We start from the raw sequence: 25,249 nt of genomic DNA on the forward strand, positions 1-25,249 counted from the left end.
GTCTCCTGGTCAAGGGCGCTCACCACGTGGTAGTAACGCGTGGAATCAGAGGATATCTGCCGAAACTGGAACTGGGCTTCTGCTTGGCTAAACCACACGCGTGGTCGCAGCGTCCAGAAAGTTGGCAGTTTTAGCGAAACTGCGTGAACAGATGAAGAATTGGTCATCTTTGGTCCAAATCCCATTTGGACCGTCGGGGTCACCAATGTAGCAATCTACTACATACAGAGCTAGAGACAACACGCAGTCAGTAAGTCGTTTCGAGACTAGTTTATTCAAACTTCGCGGCGCTGGCATTTAATCCCTAGTGCCCGCCCTCTCCGGGCGGAAATGATGTCAGGGGTGCATTACCGAAGTCTCCCCCCGCGCGCTGGCTATTTGTGAGCTGGTTCCCCTGCGCAGAAAGTGGGTCGACACAGCCGCACATTTTAATTCCATGTCCCATTGCCATTCTGATATGTCTGTCCATGGCCTCCTCTACTGTCAAGGTGAATCCACACTCAGGTTGGAGGAACAACACCTTATATACCGGCTGGGTAGCCTCCAACCTGATGGCATGAACATTGACTTCTCTAACTTCTGTTAATGCCCCTCCTCCCCTTCTTACCCCATCCCTGATATGTTTAGTTTTTTTTCTCTCACTCTCTGCCCACCACTCTGCCTGTTCTCTATCTCCCTCTGGTGCTCCCCCACCCTTTCTTTCTCCCAAGCCCTCCTATCCCATGATCCTTTCCCTTCTCCAGCTCCGTATCACTTTCGCCAATCACCTTTCCAGCTCTTAGCTTCATCCCACCCCCTCCGGTCTTCTCCTATCATTTTGCATTTCCCCCTTCCCCCACTACTTTCAAATCTCTTAGTATCTCTCCTTTCAGTTAGTCCTGATGAAGGGTCTCGTCCCGAAACGTCGACAGTGCTTCTCCTATAGATGCTGCCTGGCCTGCTGTGTTCTACCAGCATTTTGTATGTGTTGTTTCAATCTCTTCTCCTATACTCATCCGTGCTGAGACCTTTCTCCCAATTTCATGAGCGTTGTGGGGCTCATTCCCCAGAGTTGCCCTCTGTGAGGTCAACCTTAGCCTCACCTCTGGATGTTTGTTGTTCCAGGAATTCAGGAACCAGTTCCAGGTGCTACTCCCCAGGAACGCCGAGCCACTACAGGAAGCTATTGCTGCCTTGTTCAACAGGCTGGAGTTGGTCAGGGATAACTGTCAGATTGGAAAAACGAAGGTAAGACCAGCTAAGAGTTGCCAGCGTTTTGGCAAAATGTCCAGGAACAGCCGAGAATCATGATGTGCCAAAGCCAGGACCTGCCTACATCCTTGTGTTGGATGGATGTGCACTGGCAGCTTGGACCACTAGGGGGCCTAGCTCTGCAATGTGCTCCATCTAGTGGTGGAAGAGAGAAGTGAAGCATTTCCTATTTCAAAGTTCAAAGTCAATTTATTAAGTTAAATGATGTTTATTGTCACTTAGCTACATATATGTATCTAACCATACAATGTATATAGAAAGGAGATTCCGTTTCTTCAAACTGGGGTGTAAAGCACATAACACATTATAATTATTGATGGTAAGAATGAAATCTACAGATGAATCGCACATAAATAATAAATTAAAATGCATTAATATTAAATATTGTAAGGTATGGAACAGATTAACCAGCGGAGATATGCGTGTGCTACCCTGAGATACATCTCTTGCAGGCATTCACAGTAGAATTAAGAATCAGAATCAGGTTTATTATCACCAGCATGTGATGTGAAATTTGTTAACTTAGCAGCAGCAGTTCAATGCAATACATAATCTAGCAGAGAGGAAAAAAACGTAAATAAAATAAAAACATAATTAAGTAAATCAATTACAGTATATGTATATTGAATAGATTTTTTTAAAAATATGTTTAAAAAAAAAAGCGAGGTAGTGTCCAAAGATTCAATGTCCATTTAGGAATCGGATGGCAGAATCGCTGAGCGTGTGAAATATAATAGAATCAACAAAAAACTACACACAAAGTCTGATGAACAACCACTATGTAGAAGTAGACAAATACAAAAAAAATGTTAATAATAAATAACACTGAGAATGTGAATTGCAGAGTCGTTGAAGGTGGGGTCCATGGGTTGTGTAATTGGTTCAGTGTTATGGTGTGTGAAGCTAACCACATTGGTTCAGAATCCTGAAGGTTGAAGGGTAATTCCTCAGCACCCCACTCACTATCTGAGGGTACAGTCTGCGCTTGTTTTTAGATGGGTTATAGACAATAGACAGTAGGTGCAGGAGTAGGCCCTTCGGCCCTTCTAGCCAGCACCGCCATTCACTCTGATCATACACAATCAGTACTCCGTTCCTGCCCTCTCCCCATATCCATTGACCCCGCTATCTATAAGAGCTCTGTCTAACTCTCTCTTGAATGCATCCAAAGACTTGACCTCCACTGCCTCTGGGACAGAGTATTCCACATATTCACCACTCTCTGGGTGAAAAAGTTTTTCCACATCTCAGTTCTAAATGGCCTACCCCTTATTCTTAAACTGTGGCCTCTAGTTCTGGACTCACCCATCAGCGGGAACATGCTTCCTGCCTCCAGTGTGTCCAATCCCTTAATAATCTTATATGTTTCAATCAGATCCCCTCTCATCCTTCTAAATTCCAGTGTATACAAGCCCAGTCGCTCCAATCTTTCAACACATGACAGTCCCTCCATCCCGGGAATTAACCTCGTGAACCTATGCTGCACTCCCTCAATAGCAAGAATGTCCTTCCTCAAATTTGGAGACCAAAACTGCACACAATACTCCAGGTGGGGTCTCACCAGGGCCCTGTACAGCTGCAGAAGGATCTCTTTACTCCTATACTCAATTTCTCTTGTTATAAAGGCCAGCATGCCATTAGCTTTCTTCACTGCCTGCTGTACCTGCATGCTTACTTTCATTGACATCATTGAATGATGGGTTCCATTCAGAACAGGATTACAGCAGCCCCATGGGGATTCAGGCCAAGTAATGTAATGCTGAAGCAGACACAAGAGGGTGACCCCTGATCTACTCTGGAAGAAAAATGGGAAAATACAAGGGGCACAAATTAGTTGATTAGGCAGTGGAGGAGTGCACGGTAAGGGAGAATATGAAGGAGTTTCTGGGAAGAAACTCACCAAGGGAAAGACAGTCTGGCAAAGAAGAAAGATGAAATTAAATTGTAAAGGAATATAAAACAATAAAATATTTTACAAACACATAACAAACATATTGAGGCGGGGATAGGGCCATTAAGGGATAAACAGGCCAAAGTCAACCATAAGGTGGTGGAGCTATTAAAAATATATTTTATTTCAGTGTTTTCCAGGAAGATAGAATGTTGAGTGAGTGATGAGATGATTAATGAAATTAATATGTTTATTTTTTAATAAACAAAATATTCTTTACATACTGTATATGAACGTAGAGGATAGAACACTGATCCAGAGAGATAGCAACAACACATTATAAAACTATCCTGGAAGAGAGAGCAGACACATTACTATGCATGTTTAATATTATTTTAGGAATAAGATAATTAATAAGCCAATGTTTTAAAAGGGGGGAGGGGTTGAATATGGCATTATATACCAATCAGCTTAATATTAGTTCTAGGAAATATGACATCTTTACAGAATAGTCAGCATGGATTGCAAGAGGGAATATCTTGCATCACCTACTTTACAAAGCTTTTAAGAAGATGCCACAGAAAATTAACAAAGGCGGTAGAGTAGGTATAAATTATCTAGATGTTCAAAAAGACTTTAATAAGGTGGTACATGATAGACTGATGAAATAAGGTCAGAGAGCAGATTCAGGGGACATGTAGTGGAATGGGTTGCAGCAGACTTGGGGACTGCAAGCAAATGTGTCTGCTGTCGAGTAAGCTGTGTAATGGTGATCCACAAGGATCCGTGCTAGAACTACTGCTGTTCACAACTTACATTTGCACTTCGGACACCGGAGTCGAAAGAAAATGATTTCAGAGTTTGTGGATGATATAAATATGGGGGGGGGGGGGGTTAAGGGTAGTTTGAAAGGTTGGCACAACATCATGGGCCAAAGGGCCTGAATGTTTGATTTATCATCAATATCTATAGAAGATAGCAACAAGTGACAGACATTGATAAACCAAGAATGTATCTCTCAAAGTGCACACTGATACCATGTTTTAGTAGGAAGGTGATGTAATGCTTGGAGAGCATGAATCAAGGTGGGGAAGTGGAATGAAGCTTAAATATACCAGTCTCTAAAAGTTGAACCAATAGTTTGACCACAAGACAAACACTTCAATTTCAAGTTTGATTATCATTAAACCATAGATGAATCTAGCCAAATGAAACAAATGTCTTGAACAGTACACAAAAGAAGATGCAAAACACACTACCAACAGCAAACTGCACATAGCTCAAATAGCACATACGGTTAAGATTTCAGAAAAAAACATACCCACAAAATAGCCCAAGTGCCTGAGTGTCTGTAGAATTGATGGCAAGTTGTCCTGGTCCAGCTGGTTCTACTGAATACCGGAGGACAGCACAGATGGGAGGAGCCAGCCCCCACCCACGCTGCCTGGGTGGCTGCAGCAGACGACTCCGTGGCCTCGGACTAATCCTTGCCGTAACTGAGGTGACGCAGCTCCCCCTCCATCGGTCTCACCGATTAAACCTATGAACTGGACTTGCAGTATTCTAAGTTACCAATGTCCAAAAGAGTCTTGCAACCACAATGAAAATGGAAAGGCAATCACTCGCACTGCAAACTGTCTAACGATACACAAAAAGTCTAGGCGACAGCACAGCGACCGTGTGAAATATCTAACTCCATCGATACCGACCAACTCGCTGACGGGATAGTCCTGCGGTACTTGGATGTTCTCAGTATCCAGCAATGACTTGTGATCATTTTAAAAAAAGCTTACAAGACTTACTCAAAAAAAAAGTGTCGGCTTATTTCTGAAAAAATATAATTTAAAAAGTAGGGACATTATGCTGATGTTGTATTGAACCTTACTGTGAATACTGTTAGTATAGATAAAAGGTACTGCACAGATGGGGAGGATATTAGTAATGTAGGCCTCCGTTAGTCTCGATAGACCATGGATTTGCACCTTGGAAAGTTTCCAGGACGCAAGCCTGGGCAGGGTTTTTTTTAATGGAAGACCGGCAGTCGCCCAAGCTACAAGTCTCCCCTCTCCACACCACCGATGTTGTCCAAGGGAAGGGCATTAGATATTAGTAATACAAAGATGTAGATATTAGGAAGGGAAAAACAGACAATCTCTTGGGTAAAGAAGACACGAGTGGCCTACACAAAAGCTTTAAAATTATGATGGTTGTACAAGAGGGGATGCAGATGAAATGTTTCCATTTTGGAGAAAAGCATAGCTACAAGAAATCCAGCAGGGAATTTGGAAAAAACAGATTCATCACCCAGAGAACGTTGAGAATGCCAACCACTCCCTGGGCCCCATAGGGAGCTGTTAAGCCCGCAGCTCAGAAGCACTTGAGGGGAGGTCCAGGCAAAGGCAGAATTGGATGAGAATCCTCATTGTTGAAGCCAAGTTTGTAAAAGTTTTTAATGCTAGGGGCATACATTGTAAAACTAGTGCTGACTTGCTCTTGTTCCTCCTCTCTCTCACACACGTGGCCTCAGGAGAAAGTGCCTTGATTTCTACCGTGCTCCACCCTTGCTCCGCACCTCCTTCCCCGCCCCCCTTCACCTTATTGATCGCTACACCCTTCTTGTATCTGAACCCATTGTCCGTGTTTCCTCCACCATCGCACCAGTGAGAGCAAGGGATCTGTGTGAGCCATCTCTGCCTCGCAGCCTTTGTGTTGATTAACACTGTCATGATCCTCGGCTTAGTAACCAGTGTTCATTCTCCGCTAAGGAAAGGTGCAGACAGCAAGTGTGGGCTGCGTGGTAGTGTAGCGCTTACAGTGCCAGATCGGGGTTAAATTCCCGCTGCTGCCCTGTAAAGGGTTTGCAACACGCTCAAAATTCTGGAGGAACTCAGCAGATCAGGCAGCATCTATAGAAGGGAATAAAGAGTGGATGTTTTGTGCTGAGGCTCGTCCTGAAAGAATTTGCATGTCCTCCTCGTGACCACATGTCTATTCTTCAGATGTTCCAGTTTCCTCCCACAGATGTATGCTCCGGGTTAGTGAGTTGTGGGCATGCGATGCTGGTGCTGGAAGCTTGGTGGTATTTGCTTCCTGATCCTCCCGGATTTGATTTTGTGCAAATGACACATTTCACTTTATATTTCATTCTGCTTGGGACAAGGTAGCATAGTGGTTTGCACATCAGTTTACGGTGCAGGTGATCTGGGTTCAATTCCTGCCACTGCCTGTAAGGAGTTTGTACGCTCTCCCCATGACCGTGCAGGTCTCCTCTGGGTGCTCAGCTTTCTCCCACGGTCCAAAGACCTGCTGGGCGGCAGGTTAGTCGGTCATTGTAATTAGTCCCATGATTAGGGTAGGATTACATTGGGGGGTGGGGGAGGGTTGCTGGGCAGTGTGGTTTGAAGGGCCAGAAAGGCCTACTCTACTCTGTGCTGTATCTCAGGCCTACTCTACTCTGCGCTGTATCTCAGGCCTACTCTACTCTGCGTTGTATCTCAGGCCTACTCTACTCTGTGTTTTATCTCAGGCCTACTCTACTCTGCGTTGTATCTCAGGCCTACTCTACTCTGTGTTTTATCTCAGGCCTACTCTACTCTGCGTTATATCTCAGGCCTACTCTACTCTGCGTTGTATCTCAGGCCTACTCTACTCTGCGTTGTATCTCAGGCCTACTCTACTCTGCGTTGTATCTCAGGCCTACTCTACTCTGTGTTTTATCTCAGGCCTACTCTACTCTGTGTTTTATCTCAGGCCTACTCTACTCTGTGCTGTATCTCAGGCCTACTCTACTCTGCGTTGTATCTCAGGCCTACTCTACTCTGCGTTGTATCTCAGGCCTACTCTACTCTGCTTTGTATCTCAGGCCTACTCTACTCTGTGTTTTATCTCAGGCCTACTCTACTCTGCGTTGTATCTCAACAAATAAATAAATAAAGCCAATCTTTAACTTTATCCTTTAACACTGGAAGGAATTGTATTCCAGCTAAGGTCAGACTGTTTTTGGAGCAAATACTGGTTTCAGCTGTGGAAATCTTGGGGTTCAGCCTGGCCTTGCACCTCGACACTAGTGTTGGGTTGATGGTCTGTGCGTTTCATGCTTCTGGAGGCTCATCATCCCCTCCTTTCTCTCCCTATCCTTGCCAGGTTTTTATGAAGGAGTCAGAACGTCAGAAGCTCCAGGATGTCTTGCACCGGGAAGTGATGCGGAAGATCCTGCTCCTGCAGAACTGGTTCCGGACTGTCCTGGAAAGGAAGCGGTTTTTGAAGATGAGGAGGGCAGTGATCACCATACAGGTGGGTGGAGGTGGCCGGCCCAACAAAAGCTCTCAGTCCTCGCCATGAGGCAGTGCCTGCATGCTAGGTTTTACTTCCTCCCCCACCTCCCCCCAAAAAAACCCAACTTTGCTCATAAAATATTTAAATGTTCAATGCAGAAATTACATTGTCCTCCTTCACAGTATCAAATGCATTGTTATATTTGGTCAAAATATGTCAACAATTCAGCTTTTTTTAGTTCTGAACATTCCGTCAGCAGTAGGTTATTACACAGGGTCCAGCAGCTCGGTGTCCACAGACAGCACTGAGCTCAGTTTGTGCTTTATCATGTACTCCTACACCCCAGCAGCAGCAGGTTACAGTCCTGTCCTCGCACTGGATGTTTGAAGAGCTTTGGGTAGCCCACAGAGTACCTTTCACTGAATTGACAGTCTTCCAGTAGCAGCTGATGTTTGCATGATAACCATCACCGCATCTAAAATTAAATCAGCATGTGAAACTGTAAACATTACAGGGTCACTCACCGTGCAACTGCACAGAGCCACTGTTTATGCAGGGTGGGCGTCACTTGCTGTTTGTTTAGAACAGAAATCACTAATCCCGCTTTTTATCCTGCATGACGGTTGCTGTTTAATCAGAGGCATTGGGGTCAATATCTTGTTTAGTCAAAGTAAGCATCACTTGCTGTTTGTTCAGGGTGGGAGCTGTTCAGGATGGTTTGAGGTGGGGGGGTGCGGTGTCACAGGCTGGTAATCAGTGTGAAGTCACTCTCCCCTCTCTCTCTCCAGGCCCATTTTCGATCTTTATTGGTTCGCTTGGCTCTGCAGAGGCTGAATGCAGCGAAACTGATCCAGCTGGTGTGGCGAGGCTACGTGCAGAGATGTGCATATCTGAAGCAAGTCCGTGAAATCAAGTTCTGCCAGGCTGTGTGCCGTGGCTACCTGGCACGCAAAAGGTAAAGGAGACCCATGCGTAAAGTTGTTCCAAGTTCTACAAGAGCAGCCCATGCATTCACCCAAGGCCTTTAATCCAGATGTTCTGTGGCTCACAAAAGGAATAGAAGTGTAAATTGATACCGAGTCTTTGTGGAACATGATGAGGCTCAGTTTTTCTGTATCCGAGGATTTACAATGTAATTGGAGACTGTGCAATAATCAGCAAATTTCTCCAGTTCTGACTAAGATAGAAAGAATATATTGCTGAACTACACAATGAAACTCTTTGTTCCTCGATCAGCAGGACTGGAACAGTAGGTTGATAACTGGGAAACAGCATTCGCATTACAAAAGTGCCAGGCAATGCCCACCTCCAACAAGAAAGATTAACACTTCGCCCTAACATTTAAAAGCAACAGCCACTTTCAAAATTCTGGCTGTTGCCCTTGACCTGAAATTTAACTGGACCAACCGTGTAGTTTCGAGAGCAAATAAAAGGCTGAGTGTTAGCTGGCAAGCGATTCTCCTCCAGCAGTCCAAAGCCTCTCCCCACACTCAAGTTCCAAGTCCAGGATGTGATGTGGCATTTTAAGCTGATGCTCTGGTTTAGTACTGAGATCACTGCACTGTCAAAGGTCCAGGTGGGGTCTCATCCCACCATTGTATAGAAACACAGGGAGCTTATCCGTGTTCCCAATGTTATATTTAATTCCTCTGTCAACACCACAAGTCATTACTTGGCCATTGTCACTTAGTTGTTTGTGGGGCCTGCCTATTTGTGAATTGGCCACTGTGTTTCCTACATTGTAGCAGCAATTGTGTTTAATCGGTAGAGGCTGTTCTGAACTGATGTTTGGTTACTGAACCAATTAAAAATTTTGCAGGAAAATTCCAATTCAGGTACAGTGCCTATAAAAAGTATTCACCCCACCCCCAACCTGGAAGTTTACATATTGTTTTAAAATGGCTTTTAGACACTGATCAACAGAAAAAAGACTCTTCAGTGTCAAAGTGAAAACAGATCTCTACAAAGTGAACTAACTTAATTACAAATATAAAATACAATAATTGATTGCATTAGTATTCACCCCCTTCAAGTCAGTATTTAGTAGATACACCTTTAGCAACAATTACAGACTTTCGGTGTGGATAGGTCTCTATCAGCTGTGCACATCTGGACACTGCAATTTTCCCCATTCTTCTTTACAAAACTACTCTGGTTCTGTCAGATTGCACGGGGATCGTGAGTGAGCAGCCCTTTTCAAGTCCAGCCACAAATTCTCAATTGGATTGAGGTCTGGACTCTGACTTGGCCCCTCCAGGACATTAATTTAGTTTTTAAGCAATTCCTGTGTAGCTTTGGCTTTATGCCAAGATTATTGCTTTGTTGGAAAACCAACCTTTTCCCAAGTTGCAGTTCCCAAGACTGCATCAGGTTTTCTTCCAGGATTTTGCTGCATTCATTTTACCCTCTACCTTCGAGCCTTCCAGGGCCTGTTGCAGTGAAGCATCCCCACAGCATGATGCAGCCAACTTCACGCTTCACAATAGCGATGGTCTGTTTTTGATGTGTGGTGATTGGCTTACACCAAACATTGTGGTTAGTCTGATAGCCAAAAAACTCGATTTTGGCTTCATTAGACCATAGAACTTTCTTCCAGCTGATGTCACAGTTTCCCACATGCCTTCTGGCCAACTCTAGCCAAGGTTTCAAGTGAGTTTTGTTTCAAGCAGTGGCTTTCTCTTTGCCACTCTCCCATGAAGCTGCGATTGCAGTTGTTTTACTCCAGTCTCTCCAATCTCAGCCACGGAAGCTCGTAACTTCTCCAGAATTGTCCTAGGTCTCTTGCTGGCCTCCCTCACTGGTCCCCTTCTTGCACGGTCAAGATAGCCTGCTCTAGACAGATTTACAGCTGTGCCATATTATTTCCATTTCTTGATGTTTGGTTTAACTGTACACAAAGGGATATTCAGTGACTTGGAAATTTTCTTGTATCCATCTCCTGCCTTGAGCTTTTCAATAACCTTTTCACAGAGCTGCTTGGAGTGTTCTTTTGTCTTCATGGTGTAGTTTTTGCCAGGATACTGACTCACCAGCAGTCGGACTTTCCAGATACAGGTGTATTTTTACTACAATCAGTTGAAACACCTTGACTGCACACAGGTCTCCAAAAACAGATCTCCATTTAACTAATTGTGTGACTTCTAAAAGCAATTAGCTGCATCAGTGATGAATTGGTGTGTTATATTAAAGAGGGTGAATACTTATGCAACCAATTATTTTATGTTTTACATTTGTAATTAAAATTTAGATTGCTTTGTAGAGATATGTTTTCACTTTGACTTGAAAGAGTCTTTTTCTGTTGATCACTGTCAAAAAGCCAAATTATATCCACTGTGATTTAATGTTTTTAAAAAGTAAAACATGAAATATTTCCAAGTGGGTGGGTGAGGTGGGGGGGTGAATGCTTTTTATCGGCGCTGTAATTAAATAAATCTGCAGTTAAAAAGTAATTTATTGTATTTCCTTATTGCTGTTTAGCCCATCAAGTCATGCAGAGTATCGACTGTATTTTCCTTTAACCTATTCCCACCCATCCACACATGCCGGTCAACTTCACCCTGACTCTCCCACCAGCTGCCTACCCCAGGAGAAATTTACAGTAGTCAATAAAGCTACCAACCAGCGAGCCTGTGCGATGTCGGAGGAACCCAGAGCACCTGGAGGAAATCCACAGGATCGCAAGGAGAATGTGCAGATTCTGCACCGTCAACAGCAGAGGTATAAGTCGAGCCCAGGCTGGATCTGTGAGGCAGCATCCCCTCTTGCAGTGTTCGGCTCTTCTGTCTCTCATTAATGGTGATCGTGGAGCCACCAGATGAATGCAAGACCACACCTGCTCAGCCGAGGTACCTGAATGAAGAAAAGCTGCCATTCCTACCTGGTCCCCTGATTTACCATTGTGGTTGGCTTCAAGCTGCCTCCACAGCAATGGGCAGTGAATGCCAGTGATGTCCTTAAGTTGAAGTTTAATTGTCATTCAACCATACACAGGAATGCAGCCAAATAAAACGGCGTTCCTCTGGGGCCACGGTGTAAATCACAGTACTAACACACACACAACACTTATAATTATGATAGCAAAATAGAGTTACAAGAAATAATGTATAAAAAAATAGTATAGCCCAAGTCCTCGAGTATCACAGCCTATAGATTGATGGTGCATAGATGTTACCCAGGAGCCACGTTTCTGCAAGAACAAGTCGCAGCAGTTCCTCATTTCTTGCAAATGCAATCCAGCTTGTCTACTTGGGAGCAAACACTGGAGAGCAGCAATGTTGGAAGAGGATAGGAGGTTCACCTTTTATGAAGGAATTAAAACACATACAGTGCCTATAAAAAGGATTCAGCCTTCTTGTAAGTTTTCATGTTTTTTTGCTTGAATCACAATGGATTTAATTTGCTTTTTTTAACATGATCAAAAGAAAAAGACTCTTTCATGTCTAAAACCAAATTTCCACAAATTGGTCTAAATGTATTATAATTATTAAACAAAATAATTGATTATATAATTACCTCCTTCAAGTCAGTATTTAGTAGATGCACCTTTGGCAGCAATTACAGCCTTGAGTCTATGGATAGGTATCTATCAGCTTTGCACATCTGGACACTGCAATTTTTCCCCATTCTTCTTTACAAAACTGTTCATACTCTGACACATTGCATAGAGATTGTGAGTGACCAGCCCTTTTCAAGTCCAGCCACAAATTCTCAATTGGATTGAGGTCTGGATCAGACTTGACCACTCCAGGACATTAACTTTGTTGTTTTTAAGCCATTCCCATTCCTGTGTAGCTTTGGCTTTTTGCCTGGTGTCATTGTCTCAGTGGAAAACAAACCTTCTCCCAGGTCACAGTTCTCTTGCAGACTGCATCAGGTTTTCCTCCAGGATTTCCCTCTATTTTGCTGCATTCATTTTACCCTCTACCTGCACAAGCCTTCCAGGGCCTGGTGCAGTGAAGCGTCCCCACAGTCTGATGCTGTCACCACTATGCTTCACGGTAGGGATGGTGTGTTTTTGATGATGTGTGGTGTTTGGATTATGCCAAACATAGTGTTTAGTCTAATGGCCAAAAAGCTCAATTTTGTTTTCATCAGACCACAGAATCTTCTTTCAGCTGACTTCAGAGTCTCCCGCATGCCTTCTGGCAAAGTCTAGCTGAGATTTCATGTGAGTTATTTTCAATAGTGGCTTTCTCTTTGCCGCTTCCAGTAAAGTTGCGACTGGTGAAACACCCAGGCAACAGTTGTTGTGTGCGCAATCTCTCCCATCCCAGCCACTGAATCTTTCAACTCCTTCAGAGCTGTCATGGGTTTCTTGCTGACTTTCTTCACTAGTCCCCTTCTTGCGCAGTCACTCAGTTTTTGAGGAAAGCCTGCTCTAGGCAGATTTACAGCTGTGCCATATTCCTTCCATTTCTTGATGACTGACTTAACCGTACTCCAAGGGATATTCAGTGACTTGGAAATTTTCTTGTATCCATCTCCTGACCTTTTTAATAACCTTTCTGCAGAGTTGCTTGGAGTGTTCTTTAGTCTTCATGGTGTGATTTTTTTCCAGGATACCGACTCACCAGCAGTTGGACCTTCCTGATACAGATATATTTTTACTACATTCAATTGAAACACCTTGACTGCACACAGATGATCCATTTAACTAATTACGTGACTTCTAAAACCAACTGTCTACACCAGTGATGATTTGGGGGTGTCATATTAAAAGGGGTGAATTATGTTTTATATTTGTAATTAATTTAGATCACTTTGTAGAGATCTGTTTTCACTTTGACACAAAAGAGTCTTTTTCTGTTGATCAGTGTCAAAAGAAGCCAAATTAAATCCACTGTAATTCAATGCTGTAAAACAATATGAAAACTTCCAAGGGTGGTTGGGATGAATACTTTTTCTGGGCACCGCATAAAATGAAATTAAATAAATTAAAGAATTGAATAAAATACATAAAAATGAAAATACTTCTCTCACCCCAGCTCTGAACTGATTCCCCATCTTATGGACACATTTTCAGGAACTCTACAACTCATGTTCTCGGTATTATCTGTCTGTCTTTTCACAAGTTGTCTTCTTTTGCACATTCATTATTTGTCGGTCTTTATTTATGTATAGTTTTTGGCTAAGTCTATTGTATTTCTTTATTTTCCTGTAAATGCCTGCAAGAAAATGACATAGACCTACATACTTGAATAGTAAATTTATTTTGAACTCTGACAAATTGTTTGCTCCTGTTGTCAAGTTGTAAATTATTTTAACTCGCTCCTGTTTCTGAATGCTCAATTAAAGTGTTTTGCTCCCTTACAGGGTCCGTTTACTGCGGCAGGTACAAGAGGGTGTGCAAGACACAGGGGAGAGTGCAATACAGGCTGAAGAGAGGAAACAAGTTTCCAAACAATCGCAGCCCACAATCGCAGACCAAGACACTAAGGTTCCATCGGAGGTTGCGATCTGTCCAGAAAAGCAGACATCCACGGATACTGTTAGCCCAGAAGAGTCACCAAAACCTCAGGAGAACATTATGGTCCTGTACCGGAAAACACAGCCAGAGGGCGGAGAGAAGTCAAACGCCCGTGAGAAACGAGAGACTCGGCGGATGCGTGGCTTGGAACACGACAAGCTCCAGCGACAGTTGGTGTCGCCCACTCCTCAGGACAATCCCACCGCCCCTCCGACGTTTGAGACCCGGGAGAATATCGAAAGGGTGGTGCAGAGTGCGGGGCAGCAGGACGATCTCCAGCCTCTGGCAGAGGAGCAGCCGGTACCCATGGTGCCAGGTGACTCTCGGTTCGAGTGGCCAGACGGTGGAGACCGTGACAAGCAGCTGGATGTGGGATTGGCCCGTAACAGTGAAGTAGGGAAAGGTCCAAGTGCTGAGGTAGAAAACCAGCAGCCACCAGCAGCACTGCAGCGACCGACATCTCTGCAACTTCACACTGGTGACTCTCTACCGGCCGGCGATGCTTCAGAAGAGGACGCCTGCGCCAATGGGAATGAGATACAGAGCGGGCAAGCAGCTAAGAAAGTTCCGCAGAGTCCTGGATCCTCATCGGGGGCCATTCACCGTTACCATGACTACAAGAAGCTGAAGGATAAGGCGGAGAAGTGGAAGGACAAGCATAACTATGAGCAGTCCAGTCCACCAGTAGAGAAGAAGGAAAACCAGTCTCCGTCAAAAAGCACAAAGTATGAATTGAGTTCTACTTCCTGGGGTCAGTGATGTAGTTCCTGTTATGAATGTATGGAGCAAGAACAACAGAATAACAGGATTAAATGTTTTTACAGTTTAGTCACGGTAATTGCTGGGTACCTTACAATGCAGGACCGATGAACCAGGCCAGCTGAGACAGAAAAACCTGCCCATTTGAAAGCCCGTGCCTCCTGCTGGTTCATCCCTCCGCCCCCCTCTCCTATAAAGGGGTATTGCTGGAGCACAGAATCAAAGCCTTAAAAGAAGCCCCACGAGGACTGGTTACACTGATTCCCCAGACTAGTCACCCATTACAATCAGTTCCTGGTCAATTGGCTGCACGTACACATGCTGCATTCTCTCAATTGGTCCGAAGCGGTCCAGCCCCAGGATTGAGTTGGGTCAGAGATTGTGAATACGATATTGCCCGCTTTTAGTGGCAGTCGGGTGACCGATATCCTGATGTGGCCCTCCTGAACTGGGGCTGTGGTGTCCCAGACAGGAGAACATCTGCAGATCCGGAAATCGTTTTGGGCCGAGACGGTCCTGATGAAGTGCGTTGGCTCAAAACGTCAACTGTTTACGCTTTTCTATAGATGCTGCCTGGCCTTCTGAGTTCCTCCAGTGTCTTGTGAGTCTTGCTTTGGAGCTATGGTGTCCTTTGGTGAAGCAATGAAGAGGAGGTCTCTGGCTGCTTTACAACCTCATGACGGTCCGGTGTTGTGAACTGAGGTGGGGAAGGGTGAGGTTTGGAGGCTGCTGTCAAAAGTATCTGATCAGTTTTCTCTTTTCTTTTCCCCTGTCCCTTCACCTTGCCCATCCCACTTCTCTTTCCCACCCCCCACCCCCCCCATACTTCCTTTCACTCATGCCTCCTCATTTCTCTGGTGAACCACTCACCTGTCCCCGTCCCTCCCTGCCCACCCCATTTCCAAACAGGAACAAAGAGATTTTGCTTCCTCAGGATGAGGGCTTGCTGCCAACTTTGCCCTCTCCCACGGGATATGTGTCTGAGGTAGGTATGATCCTGGTAACTCTCGAGTTTGGGGAGCCGAGGTTCAGAGTGGAGGGAGGGTGTGAGTATGTGGATTCCCACTCCTCTTCTGCCTTCCCACATGGTACGAGTGTTGTCTGTTCCACTGTGCTCAGTAACACCCGCCAAGTATTTTACACACTTAGGCAGGGAGTCTACTCTTGGTTTCTCACCTGATCAGTTGGAAAGCACGGGAGGTGTTCACAGGGAGAGAGATGAAGGATAACGCATGAAAACTGAGTGGGGAGTTGGCTTCAGTGCCCTGGTGGAGAACCGAGACCAACCTGTCCCACTGCGTTTCAGATACCCTGGGATTAGTAGGTGAGATCCCAATTAGGTTCTCACTCCCATGGTCTTCTTCAGAGCTTCATGGGAGGAGAGGCCCAATGCTGGAACATCTTTCTGCCTAAATCACTGAGTGGCTTCCCAGTTCCTGACAGGATGTGAGTCAGGCTCCAACCCTATTCCCTGTCGGAGTAATGTAGGATTTGTCAAGTCAACTTTTGTTGTCATTTCGACCATAACTGCTGGTACAGTGCATAGTAAAAATGAGACAACGTTTTTCAGGACCATGGTTTACATGACACAGTACCAAAAACTAGACTGACTACATATTAAAAAAAACAACACAGAGAAAGCTACACTAGACTACAGACCTACAATGGACTGCATAAAGTGCACAAAAACAGTGCAGGCATTACAATAAATAATAAACAGGACAGCAGGGCAAGGTGTCAGTCCAGGCTTCGGGTATTGAGGAGTCTGATAGTTTGGAGGAAGAAACTGTTACATAGTCTGGTCGTGAGAGCCCGAATGCTTCGGAGCCTTTTCCCAGATTGCAGGAGGGAGAAGAGATTGTACGAGGGGTGCATGGGGTCCTTCATAATGCTGTTTCCTTTGTGGATGCGGTGTGTAGTGTAAATGTCTGTGATGGCAGGAAGAGAGACCCTGATGATCTTCTCAGCTGTCCTCACTATCCACTGCAGGGTCTCGCGATCCGAGATGGTGCAATTTCTGAACCAGGCAGTGATGCAGCTGCTAAGGATGCTCTCAATACAACCCCTGTAGAAAGTGATGAGGATGTGGGGTGGGAGATGGACTTTCCTCAGCCTCCGCAAAAAGTAGAAACACTGCTGGGTTTTCTTTGCTATGGAGCTGGTGTTGAGGGACCAGGTGAGATTCTCCGTCAGGTGAACACCAAGAAATTTGATGCTCTTTACGATCTCTACCGAGGAGCCATCGATGTTCAGCGGGGAGTGGTCGCTCCGTGCCCTCCTGAAGTCAACAACCATCTCTTTTGTTCACATTAAGAGACAGGTTGTTGGCTCCGCACCAGTCCGTTAGCCACTGCACCTCCTCTCTGTATGCTGACTCATTGTTCTTGCTGATGAGACCCACCACGGTTGTTTCATGGGTGAACTTGATGATGTGGTTCGAGCTGTGTGTTGCAGCACAGTCGTGGGTCAGCAGAGTGAACAGCAGTGGACTGAACACGCAACCTTGGGGAGCCCCCGTGCTCAGTGTGATGGTGTTGGAGATGCTGCTCCCGATCCAGACTGACTGAGGTCTCCCAGTCAGGAAGTCTAGGATCCAGTTGCAGAGGGAGGTGTTCAGGCCCAGTAGGCTCAGCTTTCCAATCAGTTTCTGAGGGATGATTGTGTTGAATGCTGAACTGAAGTCTATGAACAGCATCCGAACATACGTGTCTTTTTTGTCCAGGTGGGTTCTTCTCAGGTGTGCCTGAGAATAAAGTAATTATCAACCTCACAGCACATTTGGTTTAAAAGCTTTGGAAAGTTGTGTTTGTAGAGAGTGGGATGGAAGCATTGGGAAGAGCCTGGGGATAAAGTTGTGGAAGGTCACTTACTATTAACGCTCCCACCCCGAACGAGGGTGAGATGCTGAAGCAAGCAGTCTGTTGGATTCTGTTACCGTATTGGATGCTGAGGGTCATCCCTTCCACCCTCACCCAACCAGGTTACAAAGTATCCTTATTAAATTTTGATTGAAATAAAATACTGTTTTCACTAATCAATGATTTTATTTCCTCTCTCTTGTTGCTTCTGTCCCCTTTTCCCACTCCTCCTCTCTTGACCCATCCATTTAGACTCTGAATGAATCACAGGACGGTGACAGAACGCCAACAAAACTAGCAGTGCAGAAGAAGACTTCCCAAGAGCTGAATCTTAACCAACACCTTGAATCTCCCAAGTACGTTCAAAACATACAAGGGCTGCCCTGGGTGCTAGCCCTAGCAGTCTTGGGAAATTATAACTTTCCTAAGCTACAACATTACTTCAAGCATAATTCTTCCCTGGATTGCTTTCCACCTCCTTTGGGGTGGCACTTGGCTCCTGATTCTATCCTGTAAGGCTGAAGATCTTTGGGAAGGGGAGATGAATTTGAAGGCCACTACAAGTAGGAGGAGTGGAAGTCGGAAAACGAGATCAGCACTAGACTGTTCCCACTGGACGGTTTTGGGTGGGGCTACGGGATGGTTATCCTGGTAGAGATGAAGGGGAGTGGTTTATGCAGGGAATTGGAGGCAGATCTAATTGGGTGGTCCCTGTGACGTGCTGGTTCCAGGCAGTGTTGCTGCTTTTGTTCTTGTGCCTGCTGAGTTTCGTTATCTGTCCCCGCCCAGGTCCCAGTTCCGCATTCCATTGCGGAGGCTCCTGGGGAAGCGGCAAGCCGATAAAAAGTTCTCCAAGGAGGGGACGCCCACTCTGGAGGACGTTGCTCTCACCTTGACCAATGAAGCAATGAAGAACTTCGGTGACAGTGAGTATCTTCACTTGTGTGGTCAGGAGCATCCCTGGAGAATGTAACAAACAAAGTCCATTCAGCCCATCAACCCCATTCTATCAACTATTCCAGACCTTATCATGTGACTATGGTAAAACGAATCATCAATCCCTCTCCATGTTTCCTCACTAATTCCAGCAACTTTAAAAATTTCTGACCAGTGATCTACTTGCCTATTATTCCCAACTAGTTTTGCCAATACCACTGCTGGCCTGAACAAACACCTGCATTTATCATCCTGATAAATCTCTTCTCCACATTCTTCAACGCCTTGACAACATTTGTGCTCAGAACTGTGCACAAAACCTCAGCTGGGACTGGCGGTGGTTTTGTGTAGCACCCTTGCTTTAGTCACTGCCTCAGTTTGAAAGGAGTCATCTTTATTTGCATCACCTTTCCAACCAGTACCCCTGCACCCAGACTCCACTAGGAGATGCACAAGGAGACTGCAGGATGCTGGATCCTAGAGCAAAACACAAACTGTTGAAGGAACTCAATGAGATGAAGGTTCTTGATTTGAGATATCGACTGTCCTTTTCCCTCTTACCCATTGAATTCCTTCGACATTTTGCTTTCTGTTCTAAATCTAACTATTCTGATGTTAGACCACTCTGTTTCCATTTCTCTCTCTCCCTCTCTCATTAGAATCTCCCTCCTCTTCAGCAGATTTGCTTCCACTGCCTTCTGAATCTGCTCTTATTTCCTAAGGAAGTGCTCCAGCCAGGGACATAAAATGCACAAAGGTAGTGAAACTCCCAAACCTTCACAAGAACACGGAAACATTTACAACCACTTCCTCGACACCCCTGACCCCACCCACCTTGCCACGGGTAACACACACAAAATGCTGGTGGAACACAGCAGGCCAGGCAGCATCTATAGGGAGAAGCGCTGTCGACGTTTCGGGCCAAGACCCTTCGTCAGGACTAACTGAAAGGGGAGATACTAAGAGATTTGAAAGTAGTGGGGGGAGGGGGAAATGCGAAATGATAGGAAAAGACCGGGGGGGGGGGGGGGGGGGATGAAGCTAAGAGCTGGAAAGGTGATTGGCAAAAGTGATACAGAGCTGGTGATACAACCTGATGGCATGAACATTGACTTCTCTAACTTCCGTAAATGCCCCCCTCCTCTTCTTACCCCATCCCTGACATATTTAGTTGTTTTTTTTTCTCTCTCTCTCTGCCCATCACCCTGCCTGTTCCCCATCTCTCTCTGGTGCTCCCCCCTCCTCCTTTTTTTCTCCTGAGGCCTCCCGTCCCATGATCCTTTCCCTTCTCCAGCTCTGTATCACTTTCGCCAATCACCTTTCCAGCTCTCTGCTTCACCCCACCCCCTCCGGTCTTCTCCTATCATTTTGCATTTCCCCCTCCCCCCACTACTTTCAAATCTCTTACTGTCTTTCCCTTCAGTTAGTCCTGACGAAGGGTCTCGGCCCAAAACGTCGACAGCGCTTCTCCCTATAGATGCTGCTTGGCCTGCTGTGTTCCACCAGCATTTTGTGTGTGTTGCTTGAATTTCCAGCATCTGCAGATTTCCTCGTGTTTGCCACGGGTATCTCTGATAAGTGTGGGGGTGTGGGGTACAAGACTTGGCACTAGTTGACTGGTCAGAGAGTGTGGAATTAGCAAGAGGGCAGGCACCCACTCTCATTGCCTCCTGCCCTCAGGACAGCTCTGGGCTCTTTTGACTGCACCATGCAACAGCAAGGTCGCCCTTTGGAACAAGTTGCAAATTCAACCCTGGAGATTGTGACGTTGATGAAACTTGGCACCTAGTAGCCGGCACGGTGCTTTATAGCACCAGTGAACAAGATTTAACTCCTGCCGCTGTCTGTAAGGCGTTTGTACGTTCTCCCCGTAACCGCATGAGTTTCCTCCAGATGCTCCGGTTTCCTCCTGTATTCCAAAGACGGATGGTTTAGTAGGTTGTGTGCATGCTATATTGGTGCCAGAAACACGGCTACACTTGGGCGCTGCCCCCAGCACATATTCAGATTGCATTGGTCTTTGGCACAAACGATGCACATCTCGCTGCTTCAGTGTATGTGTGAGGAATAAAGCTGATCTTTTCTTTGCAGAACCAGAGGCGAGGAAATCTGCTACTTTGCCGATGGCGCACTCCACGCAACACCCGTACGTAGACGCAGCCAAAGACCAGTCCGGTAAAGTCAAGCGGAGCCGCAGCATCAAAATCAGCACTGTGTCCGAGCAGTGGGGCGCGCACGCAGGCCGTATCACCAACGCCAATGAGCTGAAACATCTGGACGAGTTCCTGCTGAACAAGGTGAGCTGGCAGCTTTTGATGGCTGGTCTACCACAGGTGCTTTGCTCTCGTGTTCCATCGTCAGCCTCTCCACCTGGGGCTTTCTAACCCACACTCTCCTTGTATCTGTGATAGCCCGTCACACCGCCCACCCCCCCAATCTCCCCCTCCACGCCAACTTCTCCCTCTCTCTCTCTCTCACCGTCTTGCTCTGCGTGCTTTTGCCCACTTCACGTCTCTCCCCCTCGCACCTGCTCTCTGTTCCCAAACGTCCTATTTATCGCTACGATTTCTGTCTCTGTCTTCTTTTCCTCTCCAGTCTTCCTCCTGGTCTCCATTCTGCCTCCTCTCAGTTTGTCTCCCTTTCTCTCTGCCCTCTTCTTCTCAGTCACGATGCAAAATGCCTCGAACTCCGTGATGACTAAAATACTCTGTTGCCAGGTAAATGACCTCAGTTCCCGAGTTTCCCAGGAGTCAAACATCGAGGCTTTATTCATCAGGGTGACTGAGAAATTCCGGTGCACACTCAAAAGCATGTATCCTGTCCACGTGAGTATTGTCAGTAACCTGTCATTGATCTGCAGTCTCATTCACCAGAGTGAAGTTACCATTCAAATGGAGGGTAAACATTCCCAGAGAACTTAACCACAAAGGTTTATGGTGTGCAGATAACCCTTATCTTGCTGGGATATAGATTAGTAATTCTCAAACTGAACCAATTTGGGCCAACAAACACTGACTCAATGGTGTTTGGGTGGTGATCCGTGCAGATCATAATAATACACCAAAAGTAGCCCCAGTCAGCAATAGCCATTTACACTAATCTACACAATTCCTATTTTATTTCCCCCCTTGTTTCCATCAACTCCTATCAGATTCTAGAAGTTCCTTGTATGCAGTACGCGAGTTTCAGCCATCAATTTCACTGGCCAGCCCTGTTACAGGGGCTCAGAATCTCAATCAGGTTTATTATCACTGACGTACATCATGGAATTTGTTCTGTGGGAGCAATAGAGAGGAAGACATAAAAAATGACTACAACATACAATAAACTAGTACAAAAGAGGAGTAGCAGGGTAGTATTCAAGGTTCAAGGTACATTTATTATCAAAGTAAGCATGTAGTATTCAACTCTGAGATCTTTTCCAGACAACCATGAAACAAAGAAAACTGTGGAAGCAGTTCAAAGAAAAACCTCAACTCTATGACCTTGTAGTCCTAGTGACCTAGTATTCATGGTCCATTTAGAAATCTGATGTCAGAGGGGAAGAAGCCATTCCTAAACATTGAGTGTGTGTCTTCAGGCTCCTGTACCACCTTCCAGATGATATTAATGAGAAGAGGGTTTGTCCCAGGTGATGAGGGTCCTTAATGATGCTGAGATACAGGTTTACCATCACCGATGAATTGCCGGAGAGTGTATGTTACTCGTCATCTCAATCCATTCTGTGCTGTTCTTCCTGTACTCTCCAGCCTGGTAGTGAATGTGGGATCAGCACAGATAGGTACAGCGGACGTTTGTTTCCCAGCAGGTAGTCCGTGAACCCAGTTTAAAGCAACAGATTAGTTTTGCTGGGTTTTTTTCTCTCACTGTCCATCATGCCTTGCTGCTTGTCTCCAGAATGGACAAACCCAAGTGGGCTACAGGGACCTGATACAGAATTACCAGATGCTACTGGCCAAGCTGGTGGGCGAGAGGCAGAAAACTGAGGTTCAGTTTGTGCTGAATCTCTTCCAGTCACTCCTGGATGAGTTTGCCCGTGGCTATTCCAGGAAAGAGGAGACAGAGACACTGAAGGTAAATATGGGCATCATATCTGGTTGAAGGGGGGAGGGAGGGGATAGAACAGTTCCCTAGGGCAGGGAAATATTAAAAGATGCAACTATTCTAGGTGAAAGGTTTAGAGATAATTCTGCTGAGATGTTTAAAATTAGGAAAATGTGTTCAAGCAAGATGACAAAAGTTTACCTCACAGGCATTGCACACAAAAGGTAAAATTGACTCTAGTGACACAGAAGCAACGGTAACCAGATAATATCAATTGTAGATAACACTATATTGTTGCGATTTGGAATTTGACAGTGAGATGGAAAAAGTTTCATTTGGTGACATCTTCAGTAGTTCTAAGCGAATACTAGCCCAGCTTCCAAGAGGTTGATGCGAGCGGACTTAGTGATGAAATTCTGTTGAAAACCAAGGCAAAGTTTCTAGATCCTTGTTTGGGATTGTCATTGTCTGGTATTTCTGAGGCACAGTTCTCACTGACTACTTGCTATATCCATCCCAACAAGTGGCAATCAATAACCATCTCCAGCCAGAAACTTTTCATCTCTACCATAAACAAGGCACATCCAAGAGTATGATGAAATATTCTTGATCTGCAAGGATGAGTGTAATTCTAACAGCACTCAGGAACGTCCAGGACAATACTGTCCTCTTAACTGGTATCTCAACAACCACTGTCCATTTGGACCCCCAACATAAATGTTACACATATCATTTTAAAATACATGTAGTTACTCACTGTGATTACTCTGTTCTTCCCCAGTGTACAATATGTTCCACAAAGACAAGGAGAGTACATTCCATCTGCAGCCTCCAGGTTGCCTTCCAATTTGTACACCACACTGACTTGGTGGTGTTCATTGTCATTAGATCCAAATCTTGAAAAACAACAGAACAGCAGCACTTCAAAGAGGCAGATCAACACCGCTTCCAGCTGGAAGTAAACAAAACTGAACAAGGAAATGAAAACCTCTCTAGTTGTTCACCTTAGTTTGATTGAGGAGTGGTCTGTATATAATTGAAAACAAAATTGGTCAGAGTGGGCAGAAACTGTTTCCTTTCGAGATTCTAAAATAAGAAGGGAGAATCTTGAAATGAGTGCTCGGGCTGGAAAGATCCTCTGCACACAGAGCTAATTCTGAACTTCAAACTCTTTCCCTGGATGTTTGAGATCAGTGGGATCTTAAAGGATTGGACACAGGTGGATATTTTGTTGGAGTTGCGGGGGGGGGGGGGGGGGTGGAATGGAGAGAAGGAGTGAAGGAGCTGTGCCACTCATTGGGTTGAGCTGGGCACAAAGAGTGGGAGGTGATAAGCTATTTTACATCATTGGCCTGTTTTTTTCCTTTCTCTCAGCCTACAAAATCCCAGAAGAAGAGGCGGAAACGCAATCGAATTGTAAGTTTAGGGTCAACGTTCCCTCTTTTTCTCATCTGCTTTGAGACTGTTGACCTGCATCAACCAAGAGCTCTAGTCCAGTACTTGGTTCTTAATGATGTGTTAGCCTGGGACCTCAGAGAATGGTTAGCCTCTGTTCTGGAGTGTTCAGTGTAGCAGTGACGTCAGTACTTAGTTTTCACAGAACAAACGCCCACAGTAGCAGAAAGATCTTAATCTAATGGTTTTGGTGGGTCTATTTGTGCAGTCATTCTGGACATCCTGCATTTGGTCATTGAGAAGGGATGGGGGAGGGGATGGGGGGGGAGGCATTGGCCATAGTCACTTGGAATCTCTTGTCATAGTGGAGGGGCACACAAATGGATGGCATGGTAGCATAATGGCTAGCATAACACAGTTGTTATATAGTAATGTGGGTTCAATTCTGGCACTGTCTGTAAGGAGCTTTCACGTTTTCTCTCTGACCGTGTGGGTTTCCTCTCGCGTTCCAAATCATGCAATATCTCTGCATTATAGCTCTGTGGGGGAATGTGGCCCACACTCCCGCATGTGCAGGGTAGTTGTGTGGGGGGGGGGGGTGGTCTGGAGATGCCAACGTGGCTGCTGCTTTGGTGGGTGGAAGGAGTGGGTTCCTGTGGGCACCGTGGTGGGGGGGGGGTGGTCTGGAGATGCCAACGTGGCTGCTGCTTTGGTGGGTGGGTTCCTGTGGGCACCGTGGTGGGGGGGGGGGGTGCCCTGGCGGGTTTCTATAGGGGATACCATTTGGATGTGTGCCACCAGGGGATCATGACTTGCTGAATTTAATCTTTCAGAAAGAGGAGGTTTGTGGGCACATGTTCCGCAGTTACCAAGTGAACATTGGGCAGTCGTGTGAACAGTGCTCATCCTACATCTGGCCCATGGAGAAGGCTCTTTTATGCTGCTGTAAGTTCCCAAAGGATCAAGGTTGGCTTTGGGCCCAGAATCAGAATCAGATTTGATCTGACACACAGCACTGTGCAAAATTCTTAGAGATATATATATCTAGGGTGCCTAAATCTTTGGCACGGGACTGTAACTATTTTACATATTGCACTGTACTGTTGCCACACAAAAAATTCATGCCATATGTGAGTGATGATAAACCTGATTCTGGTATGGGTCTCTATTGTGGACTGAGAGTGGGAAGGGGACAGGGAGAGAGTATGCACCAGAGAGACATTCTGTAATGATCAGTAAACCAATTGTTTGGAATCAAATGACCTTGCCAGGAGTCTCAGGATTGGGTGCGCCACCCCCCCACCCCTGTCACTCCTTCTCTGCCACCTGTCCCACCACCCTCGCCATTCCTGACATCCATTACTCCCAACAGAT

The 25,249-nt window shown here is 45.6% G+C and overlaps 1 protein-coding gene across 5 annotated transcripts in view; it reads left to right on the plus strand.

Annotated features, from left to right (window-relative positions):
* The window catches only part of si:zfos-588f8.1, a 118,068-nt gene that overhangs the window by 76,431 nt on the left and 16,388 nt on the right, over nucleotides 1–25,249 (plus strand). For all 5 annotated transcript variants that reach the window (XM_059991356.1, XM_059991355.1, XM_059991357.1 and 2 more), the window contains 12 exons: nucleotides 1,105–1,227; nucleotides 7,286–7,435; nucleotides 8,206–8,372; nucleotides 13,730–14,608; nucleotides 15,552–15,627; nucleotides 17,753–17,856; nucleotides 18,290–18,426; nucleotides 20,528–20,733; nucleotides 21,154–21,261; nucleotides 22,334–22,510; nucleotides 23,855–23,896; nucleotides 24,709–24,820. In XM_059991356.1, the coding sequence (XP_059847339.1) occupies nucleotides 1,105–1,227; nucleotides 7,286–7,435; nucleotides 8,206–8,372; nucleotides 13,730–14,608; nucleotides 15,552–15,627; nucleotides 17,753–17,856; nucleotides 18,290–18,426; nucleotides 20,528–20,733; nucleotides 21,154–21,261; nucleotides 22,334–22,510; nucleotides 23,855–23,896; nucleotides 24,709–24,820 (2,281 nt within the window). The remainder of the gene's footprint in view (nucleotides 1–1,104; nucleotides 1,228–7,285; nucleotides 7,436–8,205; nucleotides 8,373–13,729; nucleotides 14,609–15,551; nucleotides 15,628–17,752; nucleotides 17,857–18,289; nucleotides 18,427–20,527; nucleotides 20,734–21,153; nucleotides 21,262–22,333; nucleotides 22,511–23,854; nucleotides 23,897–24,708; nucleotides 24,821–25,249) is intronic.

The sequence above is a fragment of the Hypanus sabinus genome, chromosome 16 (genome assembly GCF_030144855.1).
Source record: "Hypanus sabinus isolate sHypSab1 chromosome 16, sHypSab1.hap1, whole genome shotgun sequence".
NCBI lineage: Eukaryota > Metazoa > Chordata > Chondrichthyes > Myliobatiformes > Dasyatidae > Hypanus > Hypanus sabinus.